General features: G+C 44.3%; 1 protein-coding gene across 2 annotated transcripts; it reads right to left on the bottom strand.

Moving 5' to 3' along the window:
* Nucleotides 1–213: 213 nt before the first annotated feature.
* On the bottom strand, nucleotides 214–13,346 carry ccdc9 (coiled-coil domain containing 9). Of its 2 annotated transcripts, XM_048981254.1 has the most exons (16): nucleotides 13,203–13,346; nucleotides 12,502–12,575; nucleotides 12,126–12,230; nucleotides 11,069–11,218; nucleotides 9,889–10,263; nucleotides 9,710–9,793; nucleotides 9,464–9,631; nucleotides 8,784–8,965; nucleotides 8,075–8,127; nucleotides 7,762–7,797; nucleotides 7,039–7,162; nucleotides 6,799–6,880; nucleotides 6,209–6,704; nucleotides 5,394–5,576; nucleotides 5,064–5,126; nucleotides 214–1,346 (listed from the first exon to the last, which is right to left on the bottom strand). In XM_048981254.1, exons 2-16 carry the CDS (start codon nucleotides 12,502–12,504, stop codon nucleotides 1,342–1,344), a joined length of 2,109 nt encoding a protein of 702 aa, XP_048837211.1. In that variant the 5' UTR covers nucleotides 12,505–12,575; nucleotides 13,203–13,346; the 3' UTR covers nucleotides 214–1,341. The 2 variants fall into 2 exon arrangements, with proteins under 2 accessions (XP_048837211.1, XP_048837213.1); XM_048981256.1 differs by lacking the exon at nucleotides 7,762–7,797.
* Between the last annotated feature and the right edge of the window lie 245 nt (nucleotides 13,347–13,591).

Raw genomic sequence — 13,591 nt, 5'->3', positions numbered from 1 at the left:
AATCAGTGTATACATCATAGTAGCAAAATAAATCATGGTGACAACTGCCATCCAGGCGAGACAAAGGGCAACTCACCAAGCCAATGAAAAGCTACCCACAACTGCTCAAAGGAATTTGGGAAAGTGGCCAAGCAGCACAGGTGGGCAGCATCGCTCAGATAGGGTGACGATGCGCAGGGCAACTTACAGAAAGCAGCGCACAGGATGCAGACACATGGAAGTCCAGTTTATTCATCAAATAAAAATCTCCACGCATAAAAATCCCACAAGTTTACAACATTAGCGAAAATCATTATGTTTAACATCTTAAAGCGTGTACGTTGACATTTTGCAGGGCTTCCATGTTAGTGATTTCCCCCCCACCCCCCCATCACCCTGATTCCCTTATACATACCCATGCCAGTTTAAACAAAACTACTATAAGATTACACACTTTGAGTGGGAGTGGCACGGATTTCATAAATTTCATTAACTATTCATGACATGAGATGCATTATAAGAACTTCTACATAAAACTGGAATGTAAGCAGATATCAGTTACACAATTTTCAAATTCATGAATTCACACTATCCAAAAAAAGTCAGATACTGCCTTAAACTTACACCCCACTTTGATAACTTAATCATTCAACTGATCACTGGAATTGTATTAGTTCAAATTAAAAAAAGATTACACAGCTCCGTTCACGCGCATGGTCTCCTTCCAAGGTGTCCTCTTCCAAATTTCAAAGACTCAGACTGTATTTCCATGATTCGTTCATGATCAGACTTCCAGAAAACAGGGTATTTTAAAAGACGGCTGCGCAGCTAACAAACCTTCTGCAAATGTTTGTCTGTCAAAAGCTCAAGACATTTTTAAAAGGGTTATTTGGCTGCCCCATCAAAGGTGCACGAGACCTAAATCTCCAGTGTAGTGGCAAGGACAGGAAGGCAAAACAATATTGGAGAGCAACACCATCTTAGACAAAGCAAACTGAATTGTACAAATTCAGAATTCGGAAGCGACACACGTTCTTGGCTTGGTCACCACAGTGATGCATATGACCTGTAGCAAAAAATGACAGAAAAAAGCACCACCCCCCCCCCCCCCAAAAAAAAAGGTGAATATCAATCTCAAAAGCAACCCTGAGGCTGGGTAGCAAGTCCCAGGCTTCCCTCCATCAGCTATGACCGAACAAGGCACGGCCATGGTAAAAGTTCGCGTGGCAGACGTGAATCCCAAGCGTGACGGTCTTTCTTAGCGAGTCCACGTGCGTCACAGCCTCTCTTCTCTCCAGTAACACCTATTCTTGTAAGCTGTGGAACATTATCATTGCAAATCCTCACCGCTCCAACTGGCAATCAGCCTGTCAATGAAGAACATGAGGAGGGGTGGGGTCATTTTCTGACGAAAGAGATGCCCGATGCAACAGCAGATGTAGCAAATCTTTTTCAGGCATTTAAACTGGAACCAGTAGCAAACACACCGGTTAGTAAGACAATCTAAAACGTACTTGTTAGCTAAAAAACACACAAGCGGCACATTTCAAGAAAGACATGTCATATTTACAAAACAAACTATACTCAGAAAAAAGGTACCAATTTGTACCTTTGCTTGTCACTGGGGCTGTATCCTGATGGGTCTAGCAATTGTACCCTTAGCTGTAGGTAATCATACCTTTTTAGGTATAGAAATGGACCCTGAGGAACAGCCCCAGAGACAAGCAAAGGTACAACGTTTTACCCCCCCCCCCCCCCCAAGAGTGTATGAACAAGGTTTTCAGCTATGCCAAGCTGACCTTGAATTGCTTGAGAAAATCTCACACTATATTTCAGTTTACAAAACGAGCAACAGCAGCATTGACCAGTGACTATGAACCTCAAGGCATTCCCCAACCTTTCATTATTAATAACTCTTCTATTGCCAATAATTAAGAAATAAGCTTGAAGACATTAACCCCAATTCCGTGTTTGACATTACATGCATTTCAGTTTTGGAACATCTAACAGAATGCTAGGATAGTCTATCATGGTCAGGACCCGACTTGAAGCAGAATACATTCACTTTCATACAAGAGATGAAAACTGCAACAGTACTTCTATGACCGCAAATGGACTCAAATTACAGTGATAATTGTGACAAATGGAGTCCCATCTGCAATAGTCATAGACGCAAAAAGGATATCAGCATTAATTATTAAATCACATTCTCCATGTTGCAGCAGAACCCAATCGATCATTACATCAGCACCATAATTTGTCAGAGCAGCTGAAATTTCCTCTTGAAAGCTTTCCCACATTAAGCCCTTGGATAATTCAAGAGCCTTTCTTCCAACATGCACACAAAATACACAAGCCTAATTTACAGCAGTAAATATTTGTTAAATGAGACTCATACTTACTGCCCAGGCCACCTGCAATATGTGGCAGCCATCCACACATGGGAAACAGATAAAACCCACAGGACTGGTCAGTTCTATATACTGATCAAGTTGATAATTGCCAAGACTGAATGAAACGGTTGAGCATAATTTTGCTTATAAATTTTATTTGAAATGGACCCATGTGTAAACATGCTTGACTGGACAAAACTGAACTACCTAGATTTTTAGCAAGCATTCCTTCTTATACCATTGCTCTTCTTCAATAACCGTGGTTCTCAAACTCGGTCATCAGCCCCCACTGCCCTGCTCGTTTTCCAGTTATCCCTGCCCTACACACTGCTGATTGATTACCTAGATCAGGTGTGTTCAGTCAGCAGTGTGTAGGGCAGGGATAGCTGGAAAACGAGCAGGGCAGTGGGGGCTGAGGACCAACTTTGAGAACCACTGCTCTATAGGTAAAAAAAAAAAAAAAAAAAAACCAGAGCAGGTGAGATTATTGCGAACAATTGAACAAAAGACAAACAAAGTGATTTTTACGCAGATAGCACCAGATCCTATTCCATTGTAGTCATCATAATATTGCTGACACAAAACTATAGATACTGAATACGCAGTGGTCAAATTCCACCATTTATTATTGCTTGTTAGTTAATATCATACAGCAACAGCTTAAGAGTACAAGACAGTATTACTAATGGTATACAAGAGCCTTGAATTCCGCTTGGTCACAAACTAATTTTATAAAAAACTACCCCAAATTTCACTTCATTCCATACAAGTCAAAAAAAGACAATTTTTAAAAAGCTAGCAATGTTAAATTCTAACTTAAGGTAATTATCCCTGCCTCTTCTTACAAGCAGCAAATTGGCATTGTTGCACCATATTTGCAACATGGTTTACTATGTTGATACCTATTTAGAAAACATTTTATCATTTTGGCTAAATAATACTATTTAGCAAAAGCAGCAGTGCAAGTCTATAAAATCCTATAAAATAGGAATTTATTCTTCTCCAGGTAACAGTTATGTTTTGTCTCCTTGATTTTAATTTCACAATCCTGGTTTGTAACCCACTGTACATTTGGTTGTTCTTGCTTAAAAGTCAATATAGCAATCTCCAAGGCAAGTGAATTGATGATCTATGCTAATAGAATATGATCCTAAACACTGCTTAACAGGTAAGGAGAAGATACTTGAACTAAGCATATTTCATAACTTTTACGCGATTGTAAAATGAAGGCGTGTCTGCAAAGCATTCAGTTCAGCTTGATTTAAGAATATAAAACGACGGAACAGCCCAATGAATGAAGACTAATAGAGTCTTGCTATCCCGGAAACTACCACACACACAACAGTTAGGGATAAACTGTGCGGAGGAAGAACCAGCATGATTTTCCACATTTATCTGTTTGATATTCAGTAAAGCAATTCAGGAAAATCATTTACTCAGGGGTATAGCTGTTTGCGTGATTAATCAAAATGCCACCATCATAAATATGCTGCTACCAAACAAAGAATTCCTAAATTCCTGATGCCTTTATGGCAAACAGCTAAACGGGGAAATAAAATCTGATTTTTGTAAAAGAAAAAAAAATACAAGTAATCCCATTTTTAAAAATTACTCACCATAGAAACTCTCTAAATAGCACCAATCAGTGGTCTAAACTGCACGGTATTCCTTCAAAGGTGATACAACCATAGCAAAAGCAATTTCACAAGCTGCTCATTTAAGGGTGTGACCTAATTGAGTTATGGTGTGACTGAGAAATCCGGTAGCACCAGTGTGACCACTGGAAAAGTTAGTCTGGAGAACTGATAAAAACAAAAAAAGTAGATGAAGTTACTGGACAAACAACCTATCTACCTACAGTGCTGGACACAAAGCAATGTCGACAAATGCAACCCGATAATTGCACATGTGTACAACCCTGACATGATATATTGTGTAGCCCTAAGTTTAACTGATTAATATATGCTTGAGTGAAAAAAAAGACGACTAGTAAACATTACTGAATTTGAATGTTTCTGGAAAAATATCATTTAAAACCTGGAAAAAAGAGCATTTTTAAAATCCAGTCAAGAAAGGCGTACATCAACGCACCATTAATTTAAGCAAGGCTGTTTTTGTTAACCATTGGTGAAGCATGATTAGTTCACAGCCATGACAGTACTTGGTGCAGACACAGATGCGATTTCCTGTTGCTCTGACAAATCCTTTTGATACCTACATCCCAATCATGCTGTCATATACAAAAATAAAGATACAGGGTTGGGAATGGGGGGGGGGGACGAAAGACATGCACCAAAACCCATCAAAAATATAAAGGAATAAATAAAACATTAAAAAACAAAAAACAAAAAAATTCAGGAGATGAAAAAAAGGTCCCAAAGAACTTGGATGAAAAGGAGGGGAAAATGCAGGCAAAGTTTGGTCATTTTCAGTCCGGGGTGGGGAAGGCGGAGACGTTCAGTCATGAAAAGCGCAAATGAAGGTCCCATTGGTTAGGAAAGCAGCGCGAGAGCAAGGCTTCAGAGGAGTCTGCGGAGTGCACGTTAACACAGCGTGAGGCAAATGAAAAACGGGGCATCCAGCAGACAGCGTGAGCCGGCGCAGAGCACCCTGCTAGCAGTTAGAGCTCAGCCAAAGTTATGGATATTTTACGGAAAGCCACCCTTTCAAAGCCAGAGATGAGGATCGCACCTGAAGATGGTTCGGAGGGTTCGCTCACAGTTACCGGGTCAGGGTCTGAATCATGGGCCTCAGCTAGAGAGGAAGAAAAAAAAAAACTAAGTGTAAGGTACCAGGAAAAACTGATCAAATACATCCAAAAACATTGTTTCATAGTCATCCAGGATTAAAACCTTACCCAATCCAGCTCATATACACAGCCTGGACTAGCAAAGCAGGAACCACCAAGTTTATTACTCTAACAAATGTGTTCTGCTGATCAGTTTTTAAATTTTTTTTACAAAACATCCACCCCACAATTAACAGCTTGGCAATATTGCTTTTCTGGAGATCTATAAAAACCTTTTGAGCTCTGAAGGGATTCTGCGAGTGGAGGGGCGGCGGCTCTCTCCTCTTCCTCTGAGGGGCAGCTGGGCAAAGTGTCAGGATCTCCATCAGGAGCAGCTTCTTGGGTCTGAGAGTCCAAATCAGCTCCCTCCTCCTCAAGCTTGGTTTCTGTGGCCACTGGGCAAGGAGAGGGAGTCACTGCGAAACACATAACATAATAGCGAATTATTCCAAGTTGCCTTTCCCAACCCAGTCCTCAGGGACCTGCAGACAGTCCATGTTCTTCTCTCCCAGAAGCAAAAATGCGGACTGTCCGGCAGGAAGCTGGGAGGGAGCAAAAACATCAGCTCAGCGGCCTATATGGCCAATTATGAAACAATCAAATTAGTTACTGCGACCCTAAAAACCTGCATCCATACTGGCTCTTCGTGGATAAGACTGTCCACCCCTGGTCTAGACCCAAGGATTCATTCTGCAGCAAAGCAGAGGTTAAAGTAAGGGCTAGATTAAATGGTCCGGAAAACCTAAACCCTGATATTCACCATCAAAACCTCTGTGCAACAGAAATCACGCAACCCTACGATGTCTGAAGTCCTCTTGGTCTAAAGCAGGGGTCTCCAACTCCGGTCCAGGTGAGCTACCGTCCAGTTGGTTTTCTATCCTACCTGGCTTCTGATGAGTCACACCTGCTCTCAGGTAAATACCAGGAACAGGTGTGGCTCATCAGAAGCCAAGAGGGACAGAAAACCTACTGGACAGTAGCTCTCCATGGCCGGAGCTGGAGACCCCTGCTCTAAAGGGATGCGGACAGACACGATGGTTCCGGGTACCTGTATCAGCTTCCTCTGCTTCGTCCTCCTTCTCTGGTGAGCTGGGGGTCTGACTCTCTTCAGGTACAGCAGTGCCATTTGCGGTCTGTTGTTCTGGGCTACTCTCTATCCCAGTGCTATCGGGCTTAAGAGGGCTCTCCCCTAGACTGCTACGGGGCGACTGCATCTCCATCGCCTCACCCCAGTCAGTCACTGGCTGGTACCCCTCCAGAGGTGAGAAGGGGCTCAGGGGCTTCGTGGGATCGGGGGTGTCCTGTTGGGTCGGAAGCTGCACTTTGGGGCGGGGTGTACGTTGCTCTTTGGGGCTGACTGGGGAGGCAGCAGGGGGTGGAGAAGACGGCTTCTCCTTCGCCTCCTCTGGAGACGCGGCCACCTTCTCGACACCTTCTTCTGCGTCTTCCTCCGCCGTCTCTTCCTCTCCATCACTGGCGTCTTCCCACTCGTCCTCGTCATCACCGGTTGCTGTGTCGGTGCTGCTGTTCATGACTACATCCACCTGAAGAAACACCGTAGGTTCATTATCAGTGAAATGCTGCAAAAATGCAGACGCCGCAACACTAGCAAACCAAAACATGAATGAGGATAAATACCTTTTCCTTGGCAGGGAGCTTCTTATCCTCTTCATCTGTGGGCACCTTCTCGGTTTCTCCCTCCCAGCGATTATCATGCATACTGCCTCAGGGCAACCCATACAAGGCATGACAAAAATAAGCAGAAATAATTCAGATCAGATGAATATCCAGCCAAACTAATAAATGATGATCATGGTCAAAGAAGCTGATTGCGGAACCCCCACAGCACAGAACCGCATGAGGACCTTCAGTGCGTACCTGTAATTTTTGCTTTTTGCATGACCTCTCCCTCTTCCTCTGCTCCCAAGAACCCCCTCTTTTGGTTTACCGTGCCCCAAGAAATCACCAAATGTGGGTGCCTTGGGCGGCCTCTTATTCTCCTCTGTAGAGCACCACCACCCCGCCCAAAAAAAAATACAATAAATCAGGAGGCAGCCCTTAGACCCGGAATGACGATCATGCAGCTGTAGTGATGAATGGAGTCTAAGGGAAGCGGTGGGTCAATGTGACAAATTGATCTTCAGACGGAATCGTCTGAAGCGAACAGCAAGACGAATGACAGAATCTCAAACGAAACAAAAGGTCATGTACCACAGAGGGGGGGGGGGGGGGGTTTCATAAAAACTATGCAAAAAAAAAAGCAGGACAAGGCTCAGCTCATGCTGGTTAGTAAATACACAAGTGCATTCACCAGAGCAGACCAACAACATCCTCAGCGTCGTTAAACAGACAAGTCTCCTTTGCTGCTAGAAAAACTTTACCCTTAAGTTTTTAGCCTTAAAATTACCTTTACATATGCATTCCAAACAATTTTAGGCAAATGAATCAAACTCCTTGTGCGACTGTTATTTACAAGCAATGTAAAATTACTTTGCCATTTAAAAAGGCAAAAAGATATCCTTTTTAATCTGTTGGCCAGCACTGGTCCGGCACTGGGTCCGGGACTCGTTCTAAACATTCACACCAAAATTCCGAGCTGACCTGAGGCCTTCTGCGGTTTGGCATTACGCCCTGTAGCTGTAAAGGACACAGAAACCGTCACGGAGGCAGAGCAAGAAACAGACGGCTGGGAATTCCCCAGACATCCATACTATCAGGCGTCTGAATGCTGTAATATTTTTACTCTAAATTTCAGACAGGCCTTGGTGTGGACTGACGTCAAAGGGAATTGTATATGTAACTAGTGGCTTCATTGCTGATAAACTTGCAGCTGTGTGATATCATTTAGGTGGAAAAACCCCTTTCGATTAAGTGGCCATGCCAGAGAGCAGAAAGAACCTGTAATGCTACTTACCCCTCTTAATACCTTGATCCTGAACGTCCTCTGCAACAGGTTCCTCCTTGAACCTGTAATCACACCGTAGGTTAAATCTCTGACCCAAGACATCCTGTCTGATTGGATCAGGCAAGCCACTGTGGATGCTATGGGGCTGTGAAGTGAATTTCAGCTCGGAGAACAGGACAGTTTGACCTTCACCGAAGTTCTTCACGGTATTTATGGATGCGATGACAGGTTCCCAGAAAGATTTTGTTATAACCATGTCACAGATCTCATACTGGCATTATTAAAAGTCAACTTGGACTGAGTAAATACCGTTACATGAGGCCTGATTAACAATAACCTCCCGTTCAACAAAAAGTAGATTCCAACTAAGTATTCAGTCCCCGTATCAGTTTGTGTGCGAAAGCATTATTCGGAATTCCATATTTTTTCCTCTGCTAATACAGGAACAGATATCAACACTGGCTCTCGATTAAGGCAATTTGCAATTAAATAATTTCTGAAGTACATTACCGAGTAAACTAACCATTTAGTTAAGTGCAATGTTTCCCAATCTGGTCATTGGGTACCTACAAATAGTCCATGTTTTTGCTCCCAGTAAGGGAGTAAAAATGTGGACTGTCTAGCAGGGAGCTGGGAAGGAGCAGAGAGATGGGCCGACTGTGGATCCGCAAGGACTGGATTGGGAAACACTGATCTGGTGCATGAGGTCAGAGCTCACATGGAATCGGTTTTCTGAGCATCCCACTCGCGTCGCCACTGGCCAGTGGCATTGCGGTGCCGAGCCAGGCGCTCCTCGTCGATCTGCTCGCGCTCCTTCTTCCAGCGAAGATATTCCGCCCGCTCGCGGCCCGTCATGGACATAGTCATGTCCATGGAGCCCTTTGTGCCTGGCCTCCGACTCTACCGGGACAAACACACGCGTTCAGAAATGCAGAGAGATGAAATGTCAAGCCAGCAGATAGTGGAAAGAAAAAAAGCCCAAATTTTCTTCAACAAAACACGGGCACACGCTCCTCGGGAATATCCCCACAGAAGGATAGATCAGCAGACTTTTGGCGCTTCTCAATGTGTACTTCACTGTGCATGTGTTCTCACATACCCATTTTACATCATCTTCCATTGCCGAAGGCCAGTTCCAATAGTCAAAAACAGAAGTACTCAAGGACAGTAAAGATCCCCGGACGTCGTTCTTGCTCTGCCCCAAATATCAAGGATACATCGGTCGTATCCTCGCCAAACGAGACCAATCCCATGATTCACTGTGCCCCAAGTTCATTCTTGGTAAGTTAGTAAGACTGATCCTGCCAAGACCGCATGCATGATATTTGCGTCCTTGGTAGCGAGAAACGCCCCGTGTCTCCATGACGAGGCGCGCAGTGTCCTGTTCGTCACCCTCACCCTCCACTCCTGTTCCAGCTCGGGTCCGGTCTTCACGTTGTCGAAGTCCAGGCCGCCCCAGTTGCGGACATGCCTGCGACTGCCCTCCTTGCGGTCGCCCTCAGGAACGGGGCCACACCGCCTGGGGTCGTCCAGGAAGTTGCGGACCGGGTTCTTCTCGCCTTCTCCCTGTGAGAACAGCCTCATGCTGAGCTTCATGTACTGAACCCCAGATTCTTGCCCTTCCAATACAGAAACCCGACTTACTCTCTGACCCCTTTCATACTCCGCGATCTTCTCCATCTCCTCGTTCACCTTCTCAATGTTCTGCCGCCTCTTCTCCTCCCATTCCTAAACAAAGTTGAAGCAGTTCCTATTTAAAAGCCCTGAAAGATGAAAAGGTACTGACTGTAGCCCCAATCACAACAGAACTGTAACACTCTAACCTTCGACTTCCGGTCCGATCCGGCTCCTCCCGGAGGCCCTCCTCCCGGAGGCCCTCCTCCCGGAGGCCCTCCTCCCCTCCCTCTTCTTCCTCCCCGGGGAGTGCGTTCCGGCCAGCCCTGGCCATCCCTGGGCTCGCCCTCCCGCGGTGAGCGATCAGGCCGTGACTCTGCTTTATCCTGCTTGACTTCCTGTTTGTTCTGCCGGGCCTCCTTCCGGTCTTGCCACACTCCTCCCCGTGGCCCTCCCCGGCTCAGCCTCCCCGAGCCTGGCTTCTTGGGAGAGCTCTCACCCTGGATTGCTGCTGGGTCGGCCTCCTCAGGGGTCACCCCACCACGAGGAGCTCCTGGTTTCCTCTCATTGATGATGCGCTTCTCCTATCCAAAAAGAAACACACACACGATCAAGATCTTCCCTTTTCAATTACTTAGCATCACTGTGTTCTAGAAAGTGTGGCATGATTCTACCTATGGACCTTAAACTAGATTCAAATGAAGACTGACACAAATTAAATACAGGCCCTGTAATAAACTGCAATAAAAACAGACTCTGGAAGTTAGCAAAGCGACTGCTCCTGCAGGGTTTCCTTAAAGTTCCGGGGGCGTATGACCTCTGGAGACCCCCCCGAGGGACCTCCTCTCGCAGCAGGATATACCATCTGGCCCAGAAGAATCACAACGGGCTTTGATTAAATGGCTACAGGCTGCCCTGCCAGGCCACGGGAGAGTGATTAAAAACCTGCTGCCTACAAGAGATCCTGCAGGTATTTCCGGGAACTAGGCAATGCTCTGCGTAGGTTCTGTCCAGGGTGAGACTTTGCACACCATAAGATGATCCCCAGAACATAAAATCCAAGTCTTTTTGAAAGCTTAAAAGCTCAGTGCCTTGGCTGGACAATAAATATGAGCTAAACTTATTTCGTTCTCCATGCGACGTCTTAATTGTGCAAAACTGATATTAAAAGGAAATATGAAAGGTCATGCTGAAAGGAAATTGCAAGTAAATGGCCAGCTTCTGATAGTACGGCTTTCGGCAAGAGTCCATAGGGGTCATTAGCGAGGACTGTACGCTGCAGAGATGATCAAATTAGGCCCCAGCCAGGCCTATCGTTTGTCGCCATTGCTGGCGGGGGGGAGGGAATTAATCACCGGCTGAGGCTTCGACACATTGACCTGGACTCACCCCGGCAGGTTTAGAGACGTCCACGGTGATGGTGAGATTCTCTTTTTCAGTCCTCCTGCGGTCAGACTCTGCTTCGTGGGATCGCGGTTTGCGGGGCGTGGTCACGGCAATTCCCTCTTGCTCCGCCTTCTTTTTGTCTTCTTCGATTTCCTACCGCGAAGAGGCGCAAATCAGCAGGACACCAACCCATCGCGCAGTAGATGATCGACTTTTTTTGTTTTTATTGCTTTTCGTATGACGTGGTCAAAATAATTACACATTATTAGATTTGAGCAGGGTGTTGTTGAGAAACGCAAGGGAATGTGCCTGCATTGTAACAAACCAGGACACATACAGCTGCAAGGTAACAGAGAGCATTATGCGCCAAGACACTGATCCCTGACCCATAGTACTTACAAATCCAGAAAGACTGGGACAAATAGTAAAATGCAAACAGCAGTGATTTGGAACTCCTCTTTGACATATATAAAATTGAAAAGTAATACACTACTTTATCAACTTTTTTTTTTTGTAAATATGCACTCATTCTGAATTTGGTGCCTACAATACATTTCAGAAAAGGTTGGACAGAAGGGGTAAAGATCACATTCGCATTTGATTTTTGACCTTGTCCTTGTTCTTAATTTGCTGGACTACTTAATCACAATTTGGTCAGAGTTTTGTCAAACCTTGACCCATGCCTGCTTGTAACTGACAGCAATTTTATACCTAAGCATGACAGTATCACCTACACAACATTTTCTGCTCTTAGCCTTATGTTGCCCAGTGCCAACTTTTTTTTTTAAACATGTTGCAGGCAACAAATTTGGAATAAATGCATATTTATAAAATAAGTGCCCCCTCCCCCAAAAAAAGTGAAGTGATAAGGTGAACTCTCAAACATTACAGTTTTTACTCTGCAGATTTTAATGCAGCTCGATGACAACTTAATAATCATGAATCACAATATTTCTCTCTACATTTCGCAATCTATCCAAACTTTTTTGATCTGGGGTTCGTAAATGACAGACGGTTGTGTAAAGATAGGATCTATTCATATTGATTTATTACTGCTTACCTGATATCGACGAACAAGTGCCTCATTCTTCTTTCGAAGAGCCTCAATCCGTCGGTCAAGCTCTGCATCTTTCTCTTCTTTCGTCTTCAGATCAACTGCTGTCGACTAGACGGCAAAGAAAATCATGAACAGAACATGAGCAACACAAGAACTCAAAGCATTAAAAAGCACTCTTTTAGCCCGCCATATCTATGCATGTTATGATACAGTACAACACTGCAGTTAGTAACAATTTAACTGAGTAACACCAATCAGCTGCAGAGGCTACAGTCCAATCATGTGATCATACACAAGATCTAAGTCACCAATTCAGAAACACGGATCCAATCGTAACACTTAAACAACAACCTACATGAACAAAACGTTGTGGACTCACCATGGCTGCATGCACCGCGTTGTTTTACAGGTGGCAGACAGGAATACTGCCACTTGAATTTGCGGTTACCACCCCTACGCAAGAAAAACAAACACATTTGAAGATACCCAACACCACGTTTTGTTTTACAGCTGACTATTATCCAGTCACTGGTGACGAACAGATTATTTTAATATGGCGCATTTACTCTATCAGACGGTTTATGTGGTAGCCATAACATACACACACATGAACAGAATTTCAGAACAAATCAGCATGTAAAGGAGATAATTACTGAATAGACCCTATACAGAGGCAAATAAAGAGAATTTCATATGCAACGACTAGTTTTTTTCCCCCCAAAATCGCTTGTTTCCTGCATAACTAGGAGTGTTCAGACACATAAATCGATAATGTATAATAGCGTATGCCATAGCACCCCCCCCCTCACCTCTCTAAAGTCCTTCCTAATTCAAATAACCAGGTCAGCTTAATTTTATCACTACAATACTTGACACTAAGCAACAACAACCTAGAACTTATTCTCAGCCAAATATAAATGCTGTGCTAGATAGCTATAGTACATCAACCTGTTTCGTACCGCTTGACACAAACGACTGCACCCTTAAAAACGGTGTCGAGTAAGATATACCTCAGCTTGTGGCCGAAGACAACAAGAGTTCAATATTGGAATTTCAGGTTTATTTAATATTCTTACCTACCTTTATTTTATGCGGATTATTTTATTTACAGGCCCCCGGTATGTGCAGTTTCTGTCCTGGCAAAATCATGTCCTCGCATCTATTTCCGGTACAATGAACTACAACTTCCGGCCAAATAATGAGCCGGGACGCGTGGATCGAAGGCAGCATGGGACGATATGCGCGCGCCGACAAAAAAATGCGGTAGTGACGCTTCATTTATACCTGTCAGCTCAACCTCAGTCGTACCAATTGGCAACTTTAGAGCGACTATAATAGGGACTGTGTGCAAACGGGTGGGGTGTGTTGTAAATCAGCCATTAACTGATGGGGTGGAGGGAGGGAAACCAAATAGGAATTTAAAATTATACTCAAATATTCACTTTGCCCCTAAGAGCTTTTCCAACAGC

The sequence above is a fragment of the Brienomyrus brachyistius genome, chromosome 17, assembly GCF_023856365.1.
Source record: "Brienomyrus brachyistius isolate T26 chromosome 17, BBRACH_0.4, whole genome shotgun sequence".
Classification (NCBI taxonomy): Eukaryota; Metazoa; Chordata; class Actinopteri; order Osteoglossiformes; family Mormyridae; genus Brienomyrus; species Brienomyrus brachyistius.
This window is presented reverse-complemented; position numbering and strand designations above follow the sequence as displayed.